Here is an 18,032-nt window from a genome sequence, read left to right as displayed (position 1 = left end):
CTTGAGAAAAAGGGAACGCAGGTGGACTGCATAATCACTGCATCTCTTCAGGGAAGATGGAGGGTTAACTCTGACGCGTTTCTCATGTAGATGAGAGAACATATTCCTTCAACCAGACTTTATCATTGCCATCCAAATTACAGTAAAGGTGTTGATAGAGAAGAAGCTGGGCAGAATCAAGGAAAGGGTAACAGAGTGGTCCCACAGCTTTCCGGCTCTAATGATTTCTCTCTCTATGGTGACTCAGGTTGGCATCTGATTACCTCAGCTGCACCTCAGAATCAGTATCTGCCGATTAACTCCTACACAACCAGTCTGGTCCATTTCACAAAGGTAACCACCGCTCATGCAGTTACCTCAGTACCAGCGAGTGTCTGCTGTTTCGTTGTCTTTCTTTTTTTTTTCCAGTGTGTCTGTATTCTAGGTGATCTCTCTATATTAATCAAGGTGTGTCTTGACTAAGAAATAATTCAGTCAAGACTTTACCAAGCACAAGTTTAGGGAATAATTATCCCCATGACAAAGGGATACACAGTCCTGTGCCTTTGCACTTACAAATCATGAACTATTTGACATAAAAGCTGAGGTAGAGAAAAACTTGCAGCAAAAAGGGTTGTAAATCACTGTGAGTTGAAGATAAATCAGAAGTGAAAACAAAACATCTGTAAAACCGTACGATAAAGCAGTGGAACAATTACTTCATTTTTAAAAATGCCGTTTGGATGCTTCTTAAAATTTACCCATTCTATAAAGTAAATCTACTCTTGAAATCACAGTATAAAACTGTCTTTGTGTTTCCAGTCCCTTGCTTTTGACCATACTGTGATCTTTGCCACTTTGGGTTCGTAAAAATGGTACTTTGAACCAAAGGCAAGAGCCTTCTGCATGTGTCCCGGTTTAATTGTTCCAACTGATTGTACATTCTCATGTTGAAACCTTATCTTTCTGTTTATCCCACTAAGGAAAAGGTTTTCTTCACTAACTGCCATCTTGTTACTCATCCCAGATTCCTAACCATTCCAACTGATATTAAAATATGATTAAAAGGGGCCCATTTTTAATTTGCTGGTCGAAGAGTTCTTGCCCTGAGACATCCGTGTGGCTTACGAAAGTTCGTCTGCGGGAAGGAGATGTTTCCCTGCCCACCCATTGTGTTGAAAAACCACTGACTCAGAAAATGTCGGAATCTCCTGGAAAGATGGTGTGCACAGGTATTTACTAGGAGGGGAAGGACATCAAATGAAGTGATGTGATGTTTTTACCTGGATCACATTCAGTTTCAAACTGTTCTGAATTTCAGCTGTGTGACCGAACTGAGTCTTAATAATTCTAGTTAATATTAACAGTAAGAATAAGAAATGGAGAATGGAATTAATAAAGCATTTCTCGAGTTTCTCTTTGTCTTCTTTGCGTCCCCCATAGATCATAAACTGTTACGTTTTCATCCTACTCAGTCATTCTTAGATTTGGGTAAAGATACAAAATTGACTGTTTTGTAATAATTAATACAGTCTTGTGCATGTTATAATTTTTTGGCCAAAAAGATTAATAACTTTATCTTTTTAACTGTATTAAAATTAAAAGATTTCATAGTTCTCAACTGCTTTTCATCAGAAGCACTTGAAATCCAGAATTCCTCCCAGAAATAAGGACTGATAAAAGGACTGATAATTAAAATGAAGGAAAAATTCATTGAAATGGAGGATTATTAAAATGTATTTTAAATGATAAAGCTTTTTATATTTTCATTTGGGACATGAAATATGTGGTCCAAAAAGAATAATTAGTTACTTAAACTTAACAAACCCTGTCATATTAGTTTTCCTTTTATTGCCATTAACATTTTAGGTAATGGGATTTCAAATTCTTTCACAAAGAATGCTTATTTCTTCTTGCTTCCTGATATATTTACATGTCTAATTTATTTAATTTTATGGGCTCCTCTTTCTGCACCCACCTTTTCCTTGTATCTTTTTTTAAGCTATCTTAAATTTTCTTCTTAATGACTTCCTCACCCAAAACACTGAAATCTACAAGAAAATGGTTTCAAATTATGGTTGACCTGTCCCTGTCCTCTGTGAGAGGATATTTTCCCTCCTAAATGGCAAAATCACCATGGCTCTTTGCTTTTAGGTCCTGCAGAGCTGTGGCCAGCATCCCTAGTTCTGCTCTAGGCTCCTTCCCTTCCAGGGCCACTGAGACCTGGGCTCACCCCCACTCCCAGTCTACTAAGGGGAGTGACTTTCTTCCTGGCCAGGGCTGAGAACAGTAATTAGCCTCTATACTCAATATAAACAAAATCAGGGAAGAGTGTCCCAGTAAACAACTCTTTAAAATGCACATATGTTAATTCCTTTTCACTATAATGGTTCCTCTGATTAGCACTTTTGTCAATAGGCGTGGGAAACTTGGGGGCAGGGAGGAAGAGGGGTTGATAGGATAGCTGAGATGTGGGGACGGTGGAGTTGCCCTAAGAGGTGGCTGGAGAGAGGTGTGAAGGAAAAAATGCTTTACAGTTTTATTGGGACCATTATTCACAAATAATAGCCATTCCTTCCCTCTTTCCATATTTATTTACTTTTCAAAAAAGAAATATCAGTTTAAGGATTCAGTACTATTTCCATATGATTAGCATTCAAGATTTGTGCTTTTTTTTTTTTTTCTCACCAAAAATAACTGTTGGGAACCTAACCTCATAGACTTCTTGTCAAGAGAAAGTGAAAGGTTAATGTCTGCTGAGCATCTAACTGTCATAGGCACTATCCTGGCCCCTTCATGGGTACTTTTTTCATTTAATCCTGACCGTGACCTTAGCAGCAAGATACTCTTATGCCCATTTTGTAAATAGGACAGTTAAGCTCAGAGAGTGACTTTCCCAAGCCGTGAGATAAAGCCAAGAGCTGAAACCATACCTTTCTGAACCCCAAGCCCCATGTTTTCACTGGTGACCATGATAGAGGCCATCACTGTGCTCCGTAAGGTCAGTCAGCATGTCCGCCAGGCCTGGGTTTTGAGTCCTAGCACCGGTACTGAACCATCTTCAAAGTCTTGATCTATAAAAAGTCCTTCGCAATAATCGCTCTTGCTCTCTCTTTTTTTTTAAGATTTTTAATTAATTTATTTGAGAGCGATGGGGAGGCACATGCACAAGTTGGGGAAAGGGCAGAGGGAGAGAATATCCAGGCAAATTCGTGCTGAGCACAGAGCCTAATATGGAGCTCCAGCTCCCGACCCATGAGGTCAGGACCTGAGCTAAAATCAAGAGTTGGACGCTTAACCGACTGCACCACCCAGGCACCCCTTAATGGAAATTTCTAACTCAGGTTTTTGTGACAATTAAATGACATAGTGTATGTAAAGTGTTGATAAGTATTAGGAAGTGAAGAAACTGGTGCTCAGCAAGCATTGCCTTTCTTGCGAATCAAGGGAATGAATTCACTCTGGCAGGATGGCTCTCACAGTCCCTTGCTGCAGGGAGTGTACCTGGCTGTCACTTGCGGGTGTCATTACAGGAGGGAAGGAGAAGGCGTTAGCTGAGAGCGTGGCTCTACTGAGCAGGGAGGGAAGTTGTGTGAGCAGAATGGACAAAACTGGACTCTGGATACAAGATAACCGATTGGGGAAGTGCCTATTTGAATGGTATCAGATTGCCTGAAATCTGGGTCCTAGATGTACTGACTTTAGGAGGTCTTAGTGCTCCACATAAGTGGACTAGAAATTATATTTGGCATCCTGAGTCCTTAGACACAAAACAACAATGTGCCTGTTGCCAGCGCATTTTACAGTGCACTCTGTAGTTAGTGCTGAAGGAATTTCTTGTTGACTCTGTTGCTGCAGAGGCTGGGTGGTGCCTTGGAAACAGGGTAGGCAATGGCTCAGTGTGTTTATAGGTTTTTTAAAGAAAATGAAGTTGAGCTCCTTTGTGTTATGAGCTGTTTCTTTTACCTCCTACTTATCCAGGGTTTAACCAAATGTGTTTTAACCAGAGACCATCTTGGGAAACAGTTTGAACCCCAACTGGAATTTATCATTTAAAAGCCAAGTGAGAGGAAGAACAGGGATGCCAGCAAATAAAATTAAAAATAGGGTTTTACAGTTTAAGAAAATTAAAACCTAAACAACATCTGAAAGTTTTGGCTCTTTTGTGGCTAAGACTTTGGCAACTTGTGTTCTGAGCCCAAGTCAGGGAGCCTGTTTCAAGAGCGGGGACTCTCCTCCCTCTGCCCATTTACTACTCCATGTTCAGTAGAAGGCCAGAGGGGTCGCAAACAGATGGGGTCATGGAACTGTGCCCAAACCAACAAAGGGACGAGCAGGACCTATCTCACTCAGAAGTCACAGAGCGTGCCTTGGTTCTGCCAGGGGACATGAGGGAGTGAATTGATCATTACAGTCATTGACAGAATCGCAAACCCTTGTGCTTGTCTCTTAGTCTCTTGTGCTTGTGAGACTGTGATCAAGCTGACTTCCATGCTGGCACTTAGCACCATCAAGCCCTCATTCCTCCCTCTGCTGTCTCTGCCTGCAGCCGACACATGTCAGACCAGTCCTTTGGTGGTGTTGGAGGAGGAGGACACACATTGTACCTTCTCCAAACAAGTAGGTCTGGTAATATTATTGGACTTCTCAGATCCCTATGGATAGTAAGGGCAAAGTCAACTTTAAAAAATCTGCTTTAAACTTTAATGACTATTTTTCATGAATTCTCTCTAGTGAGTGAGCTTTCAGAAAGTCTCATTTAATGGTAAATAGAAGTTTTGGAATATGACAAGTCATTCCTATTTCAAGTTTCCCCTTTTTTCCTCTTTTTAAAATTCAGAGACAACATTATATCTTGTAGTTAAATAGGACAACTTTGTTTATAATGTAGCCCCTTTGAGGGGAGAACGAAGGAGAGGAAGTTCATTGCTTCAAATCAGAATGGGACAGATCTGCGTGGTTTGGACTTTGGCAATTGCTTAACTTCCTCAAATTTCATTTTTCTCGGTCCGTGAAAAGGGGACAATAAGTTACGTGCAACGTTTGTGTGAGGGCTCAGTGAAAAGATCGAGCACAGATCCCAGCCCACAGTAAGGACTCCATACCTCCATGTTTTCCTTTAATCCATAGTTTCGTCAATTTTTCACCAACTGTAAATGTCACTTTGCAAAATAGTTATTTTTAATATGCTTAATGTAGTAAAAACAGCCCATATTTAAAATCCTAATATTTAGTTTCACGTTGTATAATTGCACAAAATTAATTTTACTGAGTGAGCCTTTTATGTTTTCAGTTAATAAAAGTCCATGTTTAGTGCCTGTGAGTCCTGTGAGTCTCTTTAACTGTGTTATGGGAAATTTTGCAGGATTTCCAGAAATTATGAATGTCACTGGAAATTTCTACTTCTCGTTATTTAGTGCACAGTTCTTTGAGATCTATAATTCAGTAGGTGACGGGGAGGGTTTTCAGATCACACCATCTGGGGAGGCCTTGTAAATGCTTGTGGAGCAAACCACTGTTGCAGCTGCATTGCCAGGAAAGACTTCCTGCAGTCACGCTGTCCTCGTGTTTTAGAGTTTTAAAAAGCTAACAGCATTTTCAGCTTCTCTAACAACTCCTATTGTTCAAACTACTTTAAAAAAAAAAAAAAAAAGACCTGTAGTTACTCTAGCATAACTGACCTTTATTGCAAATTGCCTCGTTTTATCCTAAAGAGCCCACTGTTTGTGGGAACAATTCTCAGGACTCCCATTGTCCTTGGGAAGTAATGAGCTCTCGTACTTCTCAGTGTTTAACTTTGGGGGGTGGTTATGCACGGCCTGTCAGATGATTAGATTACTTCCCTCATTGTTAGCAATTCTTGTCCTTAAACAGGCAAGGAAAACAGAAGACATACCATGTGGAATCTAGACACACACATTTATGTAGATACACACTTACCCACTGTGACTTACACCCAAAGGTACCCATTTTAAAAACAGATTCAAAAGGGAAACTTCATTGTCCCTGAGTTCCTCCAACAGATATTTGCAGGCACCTCCTGTGCGCCAGGCACAGGGAATGCTCAGTGGAAGAGAAGCGCGTATCCCATCCTGACTGCTCTGTTTCCCGTGTCCCCCAAACCCAAGGCCACCATGAGTGCCAGTTTCTTTTGCTTCCCTTCAGAGATATTCTCTGCATAAAAGGAATATATTTGTGTGTGTACCTCACTATTTTTTTTAATCCAAGTGATAGCATACTATACATCTCATATCTTGGAGAATATTCTAGATGGATCTAGCTCACCCGTCTTTCTTACTGTTGCATGGCATTACATTGGATGGTTGGAGGGTTATTTTATGATGTCCCTATTGCTGGACATATTTAAGTAATTTCTAGGGTTTACTTTTCTTCCTTTTGGGGACCTTGTCCTCTTTCTCCTGCCTTATATTTCTTCTAATGAATCACTGCATTCTGTGTCGCTCCATCATTAATGATTCTGGAATAAGGGACATATCACCACCTTCATGGACACCCTCACCCTTGTCCACGCTTCCTGATAGATCCAGGCCCACATGCTGAGTTTACATTTATCTAGTAAGGTCCTATATTTCACCCGATAGATTTCTTATGATTACCCTGTAATTGTTGCTCACGAAGACAACTGATCAACAGTTCTACTCCCAGGTCTACTTCTTTGAACTGCAGCAGACTAGAGAGTTGGCTCTGTCTGGGAGACATCGTACATGGCACCTCGGACTGTTGTTTCAGGCTGCCTGGGCTGCTCACTGCTCAGTGTTCTCCCACACTGGGGCAGCCAGGGACCCCAAAGGCTTCCCTCTGCTCCCAGATCACAGCTGGCCTCCTTTTCCTTTGAATGGCCTTGTTCTTCCTGTGTGATTTTATTTCCACCGTAATGTAGAAACTTTTGAAGATCAATCAAAGCACATTAACTTTAAATGCATCATAATTAGCTCGCTCCTTTTTTGGATGGCTCTCTAAAGTATATCTAGTTTCATTTCTGGAAACCTTCACTGTCAGAAGCTTGCTTTCTTATACTTGGTCATAAAAAATAGGAAGCCCCTTCCCAACTTAAATCTTTAGAGACTTTGAAGTGACCTTGACCACAGGTTGTTGCTTCAGCTGTACCTTCTGGTCTTTGTTATTTCTGCTCTTCTTCACGTTGACATCACCATTCTCTGCCTTTGAGGTTCAGTTTTTCCATTTCCAGTTGTTTTTTTCCCTCTTCAGTTCCCACTTTACTCTTCTGTGGATGTCCTTTTTTGAAAAGAAAAGAAAAAAAAGAAAAAACAGTTTCTTCTTCAGAGCTTGTTTGTTGCTCTGTGTTATCTTGTATCCAAGCAGCATAATTTACTTTTCTCTCTTCCTCCCTCAGATGGTTAATCAGCAGGCCTCACCAATCCCCTTTGTATTAAAGGGTTTTATCGTGATGCTAACCCAGTTTCATATTCTGGCAGTGAAATTAAGTTGAAAAAAAATTTTTTCTGGACATAGATCCTCTCCTCTTAATTTTGAAAATCTGGAAAAGTTAAAGTTTACTTTTAAACTGTGACCCCCTTTCTTTTTTTTTAAAGGCGGTTTTTTAAGCTGAATCTATAAAGTCTTTATTTCAGCCATGAGTCACTTAATTGTCACTTACAACTTCAACAAGTAATTACAATTATGACATTTCTGCCACATACCCAACACTGTCCTAGATCCTGGAGACATAGATAGACTCTGCCTTAAAGAAGTCCACTTCTGTGAGGGAAGGCAGTGGCCCATAATGTAGTCCAGGAGATGGAGCCAATGTGCTCAAGAAAATTACAACAGGAAAGGAGGTGGGGAGTTCAGAATGGGGGTAGTTTCAATTAAGGTAGAGAAGGCTCACCGGGAAAAAGCCATTTGACCAGACTTGAAGGAAATGCTGCAGCAAATACGGGGATTTATGTGGGGTTGAAGGGGCTTCCTGGCAGTGAGCAGAGCAAATGCAAAGGCTAAGGAAGCAGATATGTGGCACCTGGAAGGAACAGCAAAGAGGCCACCATGGCTGGAGGGTAGTAAACAGAGAAAGTCAGTCAGAGAGGTTCCCATGCCATAAGGCCTTCACGCCATGGCAAGGACTTTGGCTCAGGCTCTGAGATGAAGAGCCATTGGACAGTTTTTAGCAAAGGAATGAGGTAATATGTCTTATTCTGTGATGTAGTATTGTCACATGTTATTCAAGAGGATTTATGACTGATGAAGAACAGAGTAGCCTTTCTTCCACCACTTCTGTGCTTAGTCAGTTGCAAGTATGAAGCAGATCTGAACGACCCCATGTTTTCTCTCCTTTTCCTCCCTCTTCAATTTGTTGTGTAGATGCCAAGACCATTATTATCACTAACGTAATTATTTAATAAGCCTTGTCTTTAAGCAAACAAGAGCTTTCAATAACATTAAGCTTTTTGTAAATTCAATCCTGATTTAACATATTTCTTTACAACTTATTTCTGTACTTTTTCCACAAACAGAAGATAAGGCTTAAAATGAAAGACATTTAAATTTAAAAGCCATAAATATAGAACCAGAAAATAAATCAGCGTATTCAGGAAGAAGCCAATGTGGCAGACCCATTTGGGAGAATGTTGTGAGGTGATCGGCTTGTTTATTTACCCATGAACTTTACGGAAACAAAGCTGAGAAGGATCTCAGCAGATCACATAGTTATCCCAACCTGAGTTTTTCCAGACCATCGTGCTTCTCTTTTTCTTCTTACTCTAATGCAAGCTGCCACATGAAATGTGTTTTTTTTTTTTTTTTAAAGATTTTATTTATTTATTTGTCAGAGAGAGATCACAAGTAGGCAGAGAGGCAGGCAGAGAGAGAGAGGAGGAAGCAGGCTCCCTGCTGAGCAGAGAGCCCGATGCGGGACTCAATCCCAGGACCCTGAGATCATGACCTGAGCAGAAGGCAGCGGCTTAACCCGCTGAGCCACCCAGGCGCCCCATGAAATGTGTTTTTAACATACTTTTTCATCACCAGAGAGTGATTACTTTCTAAAACAAGTTGGTCAGTATACATTTCACCCTTATTCCTACTGCGCTACTTAAATGTGAGGAGTGTCATTTTTGCCAAAAGAAACAGCTTTCTGCTAAAATTGTTAGTTTTGGTAACTGTAGACATTAAAATCTAGGCCTATTTAAAAAAAAAAAATTTAAGATTTTATTTATGTATTTGACAGAGAGAGAGAGATCACAAACAGGCAGAGAGGCAGGCAGAGAGGTAGGGGAAGCAGGCTCCCCGCTGAGCAGAGAGCCCGATGAGGGGCTCCATCCCAAGACCCTGGGATCAGGGCTAGAGCCAAAGGCAGAGGCTTTAACCCACTGAGCCACCCAGGTGCCCCAACAATGTTTTAATTATCAGCTTCTGAAGGCAGAGATTGTGTCGTTCATCTTTGTGTCCTTGGTATCCCCCAGTCTGCCCTTGGAATCTTCATCCACAACTTTGAAATCTCAAAAGCACAGAAAACAAAATCTCATCAATAGCTGGGAAGCAAAACTTGTTCAGAGGCAAAACCTGAACCGAGTGAGACTATTTTAAAAATCTTCAGTTGTCCCAGTGTTTTGTGAATACTCATCTGTTTTACGACAGAAGTGGCAAGAGGTTTAATTTGGGTGCTCTGCAGACCCTACTGGGTGTTTCCATAACATTTGGTTTGTGCATCTTATTACTTCCCTAAAATTTAAGTGTAAGTCGCAGAATACATCTGGCCCCAAAGGTTTCAGAAAGGGGATGTGGGCCTGTCATAGCCAGTCTCTAGGGTGGCGTGGGTACCCCATAAGCGTGAGTGGGAGTGAAGTTTGGCTAACGTGAGGCACCTAGGAAAGGGGAGCTTTTCCACAGCCAGGCCTGATGACCTTGAGGTCTTGGGGGAATAAAAAAAAGATGATTCAGTTCTTAGAAGCGGTGCATTGAAATGTAGCGTTAATATTCTCTTGGCTTATAAATTGTAATTAGTCTTCCATTAACCTAATAAATCCCAGGAGTAGGAAGTGTTATTGTTAAAATTTAGAAGTATTCCTATTAGTGTCCCAGCAGGTACTTTTTATGTGATTCATGTATTTTTTTATGTTGTCTCCATATCTTATCATTTTGTATCATTTTGTTTTCCTTCAACATTTTTTAAGGTGTCACATCAGCCTTTTTCATGCTGGTGATTTAATTGCAAAAGCACACATAAACAGTTTGAAAGGTGTGAGAAGAAATTCACAAGTCACCTGGGGAACAGCAACAAAGCTAGCATTCAGTCAGGAATTCCTCTGCTGTGCAAACAGCCCACTGCCAGTGGGTCAAATGGTGTGTCCTGAAAGTGAGAGAGAAGCAAGCTTGATGTAAGACACGTTTGTTTCACACTGAAGATGGGGTGAAATAGGGATAGGGGAGATAGGGAAATATGGATATGAATTAAACATAAGCTTTCCTTTCTCGAAGCTTAATGAGGAGAATAAGACGTGTCCATAAAATAAATGAAATACACAGCAGAACATACCAGAGGAGAGTCTTCATGGCTCGGGAGGTCAGGAACGAGAACTAGGTACATAGAGAAGGTGAACTTGTGGAATACAGTTTGGGAAAGACAGAGGCCAGCTCTTGAGAAGCCCTGTGTTGAGTAGTAGGGATATACAAAGAGATAAATTATCATGGAAAGTGGTCAATGGTATCCTGGGGGCTTTGGAACCACAGCAGAGACTAATCAGCCCCTGGGAAGGTGTGTAAGAGTTGATTTTAGGTCTGGGTCTTGAGAAACACAGGAGTTTGCCCAGAAGGGTCACAGTGGGTCTGAGAGCTTACTGCAGGTAAATAAACTCTCCACAGGAGGACAGCGACACTAGGGTGACTTTTTATATTGTACTGTCATTGCAGGCGAATCACACATCTCTTCCGGACCGATTCAGAGTGGGAAAGGTTTACAGAATAAAAGTCAGTTTAGGACCATTGCACCAAAAATCGTGCCCAAGGTCCTAACATCCAGAGTGCTATCGTGCCATTCCCCATCACTCTCTGATCAGGTGAATCCAGGACCCTCCATCAACGCCAAGCCACTGGGAGTACCTGCCCAGAATTATGCCCTGATGCAGGTTGCTGGACAGGAAGGGACGTTTTCTCTTGTTGCTCTGCCACACATTGCCTCAGCTCAGTCAATCCAGAAGCCCAGATTACCGCTGCCTGAAAACATTAAACTGCCTATTCCTCGATACCAACCTCCAAGAAGTAACAAAGGATCAAGAAAGAAACCCATTCAGAGCTCCTCTGAGACTGGTGCTGGCATACCTCCTGCCCAAACCCATGCGTCCCCCTCCCCGCTTGACCATCCCGAACCCCCGCACAAAGCTGGTCTGTTGGAACAAGTGACATCACGAGACCAAGCCCCAGCCGGCATTAGCACAGCGGCACCAACCGACCAAGGTGGCCCCGGGGACTCTCCACCTCTAGTGACCAGTGACCGTGGAGATACGAGCCCTCCTGCCACCCCACCATCGTCGACACCAGAGGAGCTTTCTGGCAAGCAGGATCTCGCAAAGCCTTCAGGCAAAGCTAACTTGGTGACCAAGAAAACCTGCAGTAAGCCTTCTTCCATTGCTGGTGAAAAGCTTAAAGAACAAGTTGATCTTGCAAAAGCCATGACCATTTTATCACCCGCTGTTTTTGGCAACACGGTTCAGCTGATCTCTCCAGTCCCCAGAGGTAAACTGCCAATCCTCCCCTATGCCCGGATGAAAACAGCGGAGGTGTGCAAAGGTCCGTCGGATATTAACACAGCAAACAGTTCTCTGTCCGGACTCAGGGCCGTCTGTGATCAGACAGCTTCCATCACGGAGGGCTTTCATGCAGCCACCAAAACAGTTGGCAAGGCACCTGCTCCACAATCGTCAAAGCAGAATCCCTGTGAGAGCACTTTTTGTCCCGCCACCAGACTGGATCTAGGCCACAAAGCCAAACTGAACAGTGGGGCAGCGAAGAGAAGAGTACGGAAACGGAAGGTATCAGAGGAAATGTTGGCATTTCAGGGGAAAAGGAGAAAGTGTCTCATTAATAAGTGTAAAGATAGTAAAGAAAGAGTGAAAACCGATCCCCAGGAATCCAGGGACCAAAAACCCGGGGCTCTGAAGAAATACCGTAGCATTATGCCAAAGCCGGTGATCATGGTGCCTGCCCTGGCTCCCCTGGCTTCTCCGGCAGGCGTGCTTCAGCCCCATGCCCCCAGCAGCCTGGGACAGGACGTTTTGTTCAGTAATCCACTCACTCCTAAGTACCTAGGCTGGAAGCAGGACGGTGGCACGTCCCCAAAGCCCAACTCCACCCTGCGGAATGGCTTCCCCAGCCTCAAGAAGCCCTGGCACAGGTGTCACGTGTGCGACCACCACTTCCAGTTCAAGCAGCACCTCCGAGACCACATGAACACACACACCAACAGACGGCCATACAGCTGTCGCCTGTGCCGCAAGGCGTACGTGCGCTCGGGCAGCCTGAGCGCACACATGAGGCTCCAGCACGGCGAGAACCGTCTGAAGAAACTCATGTGCTGTGAGTTCTGCGCCAAGGTGTTCGGTCACGTCAGAGTCTACTTCGGCCACCTGAAGGAAGTGCACCGGGTGGTCATCAGCACGGAGCCCTCCCCCGGAGAGAGGCAGCCGGGGGACTCGCCGAGGAACAGAGGCCTGGGTGCGCGAGGAACTGAGGGATCCGAGGAGAGGTGAGTGACCCTCAGATGCAGGCATGGAGCGGGGGAGGGGGCTCGGTTTGGGTTTGGAGAACAGAGCGGGATTTCACATTCAGAAAGGTGACTTCATAAAAACATCCCCCAGATTAAGATCTCGACAGGGAGCTGCCTCTTCCTTCTTGTTCTGTAAAGAATGGTCTCATCTCTCTTGGGTTTGCGAGCAGTGCGGTGGCCCATTACGCTCGCCCCGGAGGGCAGGGCGCACGTGCCAGGTCGGGCTCTGCCGGCCACAGCAGAGTGAGGGAGGATTTTGGCCTCTGAGACAGGAATCCGTAAGGTGCTGCCTGTTGTTCCTGGTGCTTTCTGCACACTAATTTTCCCCAACCTGTGGCCACAGAATTTACATCTAAACGTTGTCCTTTGCCCCGGAATACAATCTGACCCATGGTGGGGACTCCGCATGCCCCACGCTGACCACAGCCTCAGGTGCCCAGACCCAGCCCGCGACGTTGGCCCAGTTTTTCCTGTCAGGCCTGATTAACGTTTCCCATGTCACACTGCTGTCCTGTGCAGGTCCTGGCTCTGGGCTTTAGGAACCAGCAGTAAGCCATGGAGTTCCACAGTTTGGCCTCAGGGCTGCGAGCAGTGGCTACGCCAGGTGGTCCCCCTCCGTTTGCCCACTTTCCACCAGGTGACGGGGGGCGTTTCACTGAAATCCATTCTCATTGCACCTGGAAAATTAAACATTTTCTAACCTTAGATGCTCTGCCCCTCATCATTCTTAATTGTCCTAATTGTTCCAGATACTTTCTATCCAGTTGTGTCTTCCTCCGTTACATTTGTTAGAATCTTCCATCTGGCCTGTTTCTTCCCGCCTTTTCTATAGTTTCTCTGCTTTTCTTCGGGCATTCCTGTCCACTTGGGGGCATCTGGGCCTTCCATTGATGCACATAGAGGACTCCCTCACGAAACCCCGCCTTCTTCATAGTCTTCTATGCTACAATTTGATTTTTAGGTAAAATGTCCAAACTGCTTTGCACACTCAAGGTTAGTGAGGAAGGGCAACAGTATGGCTGAACCAATGGGGTCCCTGCCAGGCTTCACTTGATGCTACCTGCCTCTTGAGTCAATGACACCTCATTGGTCACCAAAGAGCCATTAGCCCCTCTCAGGATAGGAAATACCCCCTCCTTCCGTGGACGCTGGGAGCTTGAGAACCAGGTGGCCCCAAGCAGGAGTGACGGCCGGTATTCCCCGCGGCCTCTGCTTCCTGGGTGCTGTTCCCCCCATTCCTGGAACTTCTCCTCAGCGGGCGTGTTCTGGATCCCTGAAGGTGAGCGTCTGAGAGGAAAAGCTCCAGGGGTGCTTTTCGTGAAATCTTCTCTTGGCTATTTTTCCCCCTTTCCAGGGAAAACAAGTCAAGCCTGGAAGAGGACCTCCTCCTTACCCAGGCAGATGAAGTCAAGTTACAGATCAAATGTGGCCGCTGTCAGATCACTGCCCAGTCTTTCGCCGAAATCAAGTTTCACTTACTTTACGTCCACGGAGAGGAAATTCAGGGCCGGCTGCAAGAGGAGATCCTACCAGGAAGCAGAGGCACTCCGGAGGAGCTGATGAAATACGCTGCTCCCTTCTGGAAACAGCATCCTGAGAGAAGAAAGCTGCTTCACAAGCACAGTCCCCCTGAGGAGGAGTTTCCCGCATTTCCCAAACTGAAACGGCAGCTCTGCCTTTATCCCCAGAAGGATATGGAAATCCTCAGAAAGGCTGAAGGAGCCCAGGCAGGACCCAGCGAGGCAGGTGTGGCCCCCTGGGCCCCTGCGGGTCCCAACCCCCACGTCCCCCTGCTTCGGTCCCACTCGGGCTTGAACTGCATCCTGTGCACACAGACATTGCCAAGGAAGGAAGAACTCCTCCTGCATTGGGAGCAGCAGCACAATTGTGAGAACCCTTCCAAGCTGTGGACCATCTTATACACGCTCTGCCCCCAGGGAGTGATCGGACTTTCCGACAAACCTGAACAATGAAATACTGGGGTGGGAAAGGGGGTTAACGAGAGTGTTGCTCACGGGCTTTCTCTTTCTCTCAAAGCTTTGTGTTCCTAGGGTGGTGCTTCATTATAAAAGTCAAACAAGTTAGGATTAGCATGAATGAGCACAAGTGATTTTGTACATAGTTTTATTTTCTTATGAAATAAGTAAATATATATATGTATGTGTATATATATATATATATATTTATATATACACACACATACACATGCACACAAACCCTTGATGTATATTTTTCTAACTACATTCAGTTTTATCCCAAAATTCTATATACTAACTGTTAATGGCCTAGACTTTATTTGAGAATGAATAAAAAGATGAAAATTTGGAGATTGAAATGTAAAAGATGAGAGATGTTTTTTTTTCAAATACAGTTTGCGGCGTTTCTGAATGTGTGCATATGTCATTTGGTTCAGCTGGTGTCTAAGTAGACCGACAAATGTGATACGTTTCCAGGTGGCAAAACCAGTTCAGTCTCAAGTGTAGTATAGTGTTGATATTTATCAGATTTGCTGGGGTAGTAGGAGAGGCTATAGGGCAGTACATTTAATAAGGTTCGCGTCTACTGTAATTGAAAATCCATGTTTCCAGGACTCAGGTTTTTTTTTTTTTTTTTTTTTTTAATTTTGCTGTTTTCTTAAACGTATGTTGCCTTGAAGATCAGATGTTGGCCAAGCCTTACAGCTGTAGTGTTCCATATCAAAGTAATCAAAACTTTTTTAGTACTTCAGCTAATAAAAAACCACTTTTTTGGTTAAAAGTTCTTTTCAAATAGTCTTTCAGGCCTGGAAATTTACAACCTGGAAAGTGCACTAGGTGTGCAGTCCAGATGTCGAGGTGTCTGAAGAGCTTGCCCTCCCCCCCAAGGAACTTCACAGGGTTGTCCCTAACTCATTGGCTCTCCAAGCCTCTGTGCCTTTCAAGCCCAGGGTTCACTTTGAAAGTCAAAGAGTAAATGGTTGCCTCTTAAATTCCTGGGAAGTGACCTCTCATCAGAAAAGTTGCCATTTGGAGCTCTGGGCCATCCTTGGCTGCAGAATCATTTTCTTAGAACAGGGGAGTGTGAGCGGCCGGCCAACTGGAATTTCAGCCTATGGGCAGAGGTACTGTGCATGTGGCCCATTTTTCCATGCTGCAGGAAGTTGCCTAAGCAGGAGAAACTGAATTAGAATTGATAAGCTTGTGGATCTTAAGTCATCTGTTTTTAATGTCTCATTTTTAAAGCAAATGTTCATAAGCAGGATTTGGCTCGAATCGTCCAGAAAGGTAAAACTCACCTCTTGCATTTTTGCTAATTGTTCTATAAATTTGAGAAAAGGAGGGTAAGGGTGGAAACCTCTGGAAGATTTTGCCATAGTTTACTGATTGATCGGGCTCTACCCAGTTTGAAAGGGATCCTATCAGATCTTTACTGTTTGATACTTGGAGAACAGGGTTAGTAATGAAACCGCTTTGCCATTCAGTGCAGCACCCAGTTTGTTTGGGGAAGATGGGTCTGGAGACACTTAAAAAGGAGGTCAACTAAAAATCCTACTTGAATTCAGACCATGAAAGGTGGATTCCAACTCGAATTCAGACTCCTTGGTGCTCAGGTATTAAGCAGCATTTCTGAAATGCAGGTCAGTTGGCTAAGGCAGAGGAGTGGGTATGAATGAAGTATGAATGAAGCAGAGGGGTGGGGACAGGAGACACCCACCCAGCATGGAAAGGAAAGTCTGAGTCCCCAAGGTTGTGGTAACACCCGCCTAGGGCCAGTGTTTAATCACAGATTCTTACAGCAAGGGCACAACACTGAGGGTGTAGTTGACCTCTGAAAAGAAGAGATTTAGGAATGGGGCACCAGCCCGGATAGAGAGGTGTGACCAGCTCATGCCTGGCTGGATCCCCGTCTCAGCAAGGCCCCAAACCCTAGGTTTGGGGGGGTTGGCACTCATCTTTAAGAAGACTCTTGTTAGGAGAGGAAGTGTGCAGTGCAGAGGGACCCCATTGGATGCCTATGCGTGTGGGTTCACTTGGAATAGAATGTTCTAGTTCTCAGCTTCTAGAGACACTCCCCTACATTTAGTGGGAATGGCCCAATGCCACCTAAGATAAGGGGATTCTGGCCCTTAAGACTAGCCCTTCTTCAGCAAGAATGGCTGGGCGAAGGACTCCTACTGATGGTGTGGGGACGGGGAGGGCCAGGAAGAAAAAGGAGCCCTCTAGCTAAAGTGACTCGGGGAATGGCTCATTTTGATGGCCCAGTGGATCTTCACTGATGAGCCTTCTTTTTTTTTTTTTTTTTAAAGATTTTTTTATTTCTTCATGTAACAGAGAGAGAGATCACAAGTAGGCAGAGAGGCAGGCAGAGAGAGGGGGGGGGAAGCAGACTCCCTGCTATGCAGAGAGCCGGATATGGGGCTCGATCCCAGGACCCTGAGATCCTGACCTGAGCCAAAGGCAGAGGATTAACCCACTGAGCCACCGCGGCAGCCCTCTTCACTGATAAGCCTTCTTTGGGCACAGACGTGTTATTGGCACAGTCCCAACCCACATCCTTGACCCAAAGGCAGGGAGAGGTAGAAATGTGCTGTGTCCTCCATGTGACCATGAGAGGGCGACCTGTCCGAGGCTCCATTTCCTCACCTATAGAATGGAAAGGATGCTCCTGCGGTGAAGGCCCAAGGAGACCCAAAGGAAGTATCTGGCACACTTGGGCCTAGGAACCAGGGGCCGATACTATGCTTCTAGCCAGCCTTGAATAAGAGGTATGTTGCACCATAGAAAGACCATGTCAAAGAACTCAGGTAAGCCTCAGGTCCAGAATTCAAAAATGAAAACTTAGAACCATAGAAATACACATCTTTGCACAAAATGGGTATTTTCATTTTTTCAGTAATCAAACCAGGACCTGGATTGCATGGAGGCTCGCCAAGGGTTTACTTAATCGATACAGAAAGCAGAATTCATGGAATTATTTTCACTCCAGGCTCTACTTTGGGCCTCGTATGTCTCCCTGGGGCTACTGTCCCCCAATCTCCCCCCGCCTCCAATCCTGATTTAGGGGGTACCAGCAGTTTCTTGAACTTGACAATGGTCTTGTCCACTTCCAATGCCAGACCACGAGCCTCTTGAAGGCAGGGATTGTGTCTGTTCAGCATGTAACCCCAAAGGATCCAGCACGTGACATTGGAATAATGTACAATCAATATTTGTTGAAAAAAATAGATACATTAGCTAAATACCAACAGAACTGCCACTTGCCTTTTCATGAATAAAGCCAGCTTTAGCAGCAACCAAACTCATAGGAAGGAAGGTATTAGAGGCAAATCTGGTCTTAA

General features: G+C 44.4%; 1 protein-coding gene across 10 annotated transcripts in view; it reads left to right on the top strand.

Moving 5' to 3' along the window:
- The window catches only part of ZNF438 (zinc finger protein 438), a 185,465-nt gene extending 170,408 nt beyond the window's left edge, over nt 1-15,057 (top strand). For 8 of the 10 annotated variants that reach the window (XM_059184195.1, XM_059184190.1, XM_059184194.1 and 5 more), the window contains 2 exons: nt 10,864-12,694; nt 14,070-15,057. In XM_059184195.1, the coding sequence (XP_059040178.1) occupies nt 10,864-12,694; nt 14,070-14,688 (2,450 nt within the window). In that variant the 3' untranslated portion in view covers nt 14,689-15,057. Of the gene's footprint in view, nt 1-247; nt 334-10,863; nt 12,695-14,069 lie in introns of all 10 variants that reach the window. The other 2 variants (XM_059184197.1, XM_059184196.1) reach the window with 1 other exon arrangement.
- The last annotated feature ends 2,975 nt before the right edge of the window (nt 15,058-18,032 follow it).

This window comes from Mustela lutreola, chromosome 8, assembly GCF_030435805.1.
Source record: "Mustela lutreola isolate mMusLut2 chromosome 8, mMusLut2.pri, whole genome shotgun sequence".
Lineage (NCBI taxonomy): Eukaryota > Metazoa > Chordata > Mammalia > Carnivora > Mustelidae > Mustela > Mustela lutreola.
This window is presented reverse-complemented; position numbering and strand designations above follow the sequence as displayed.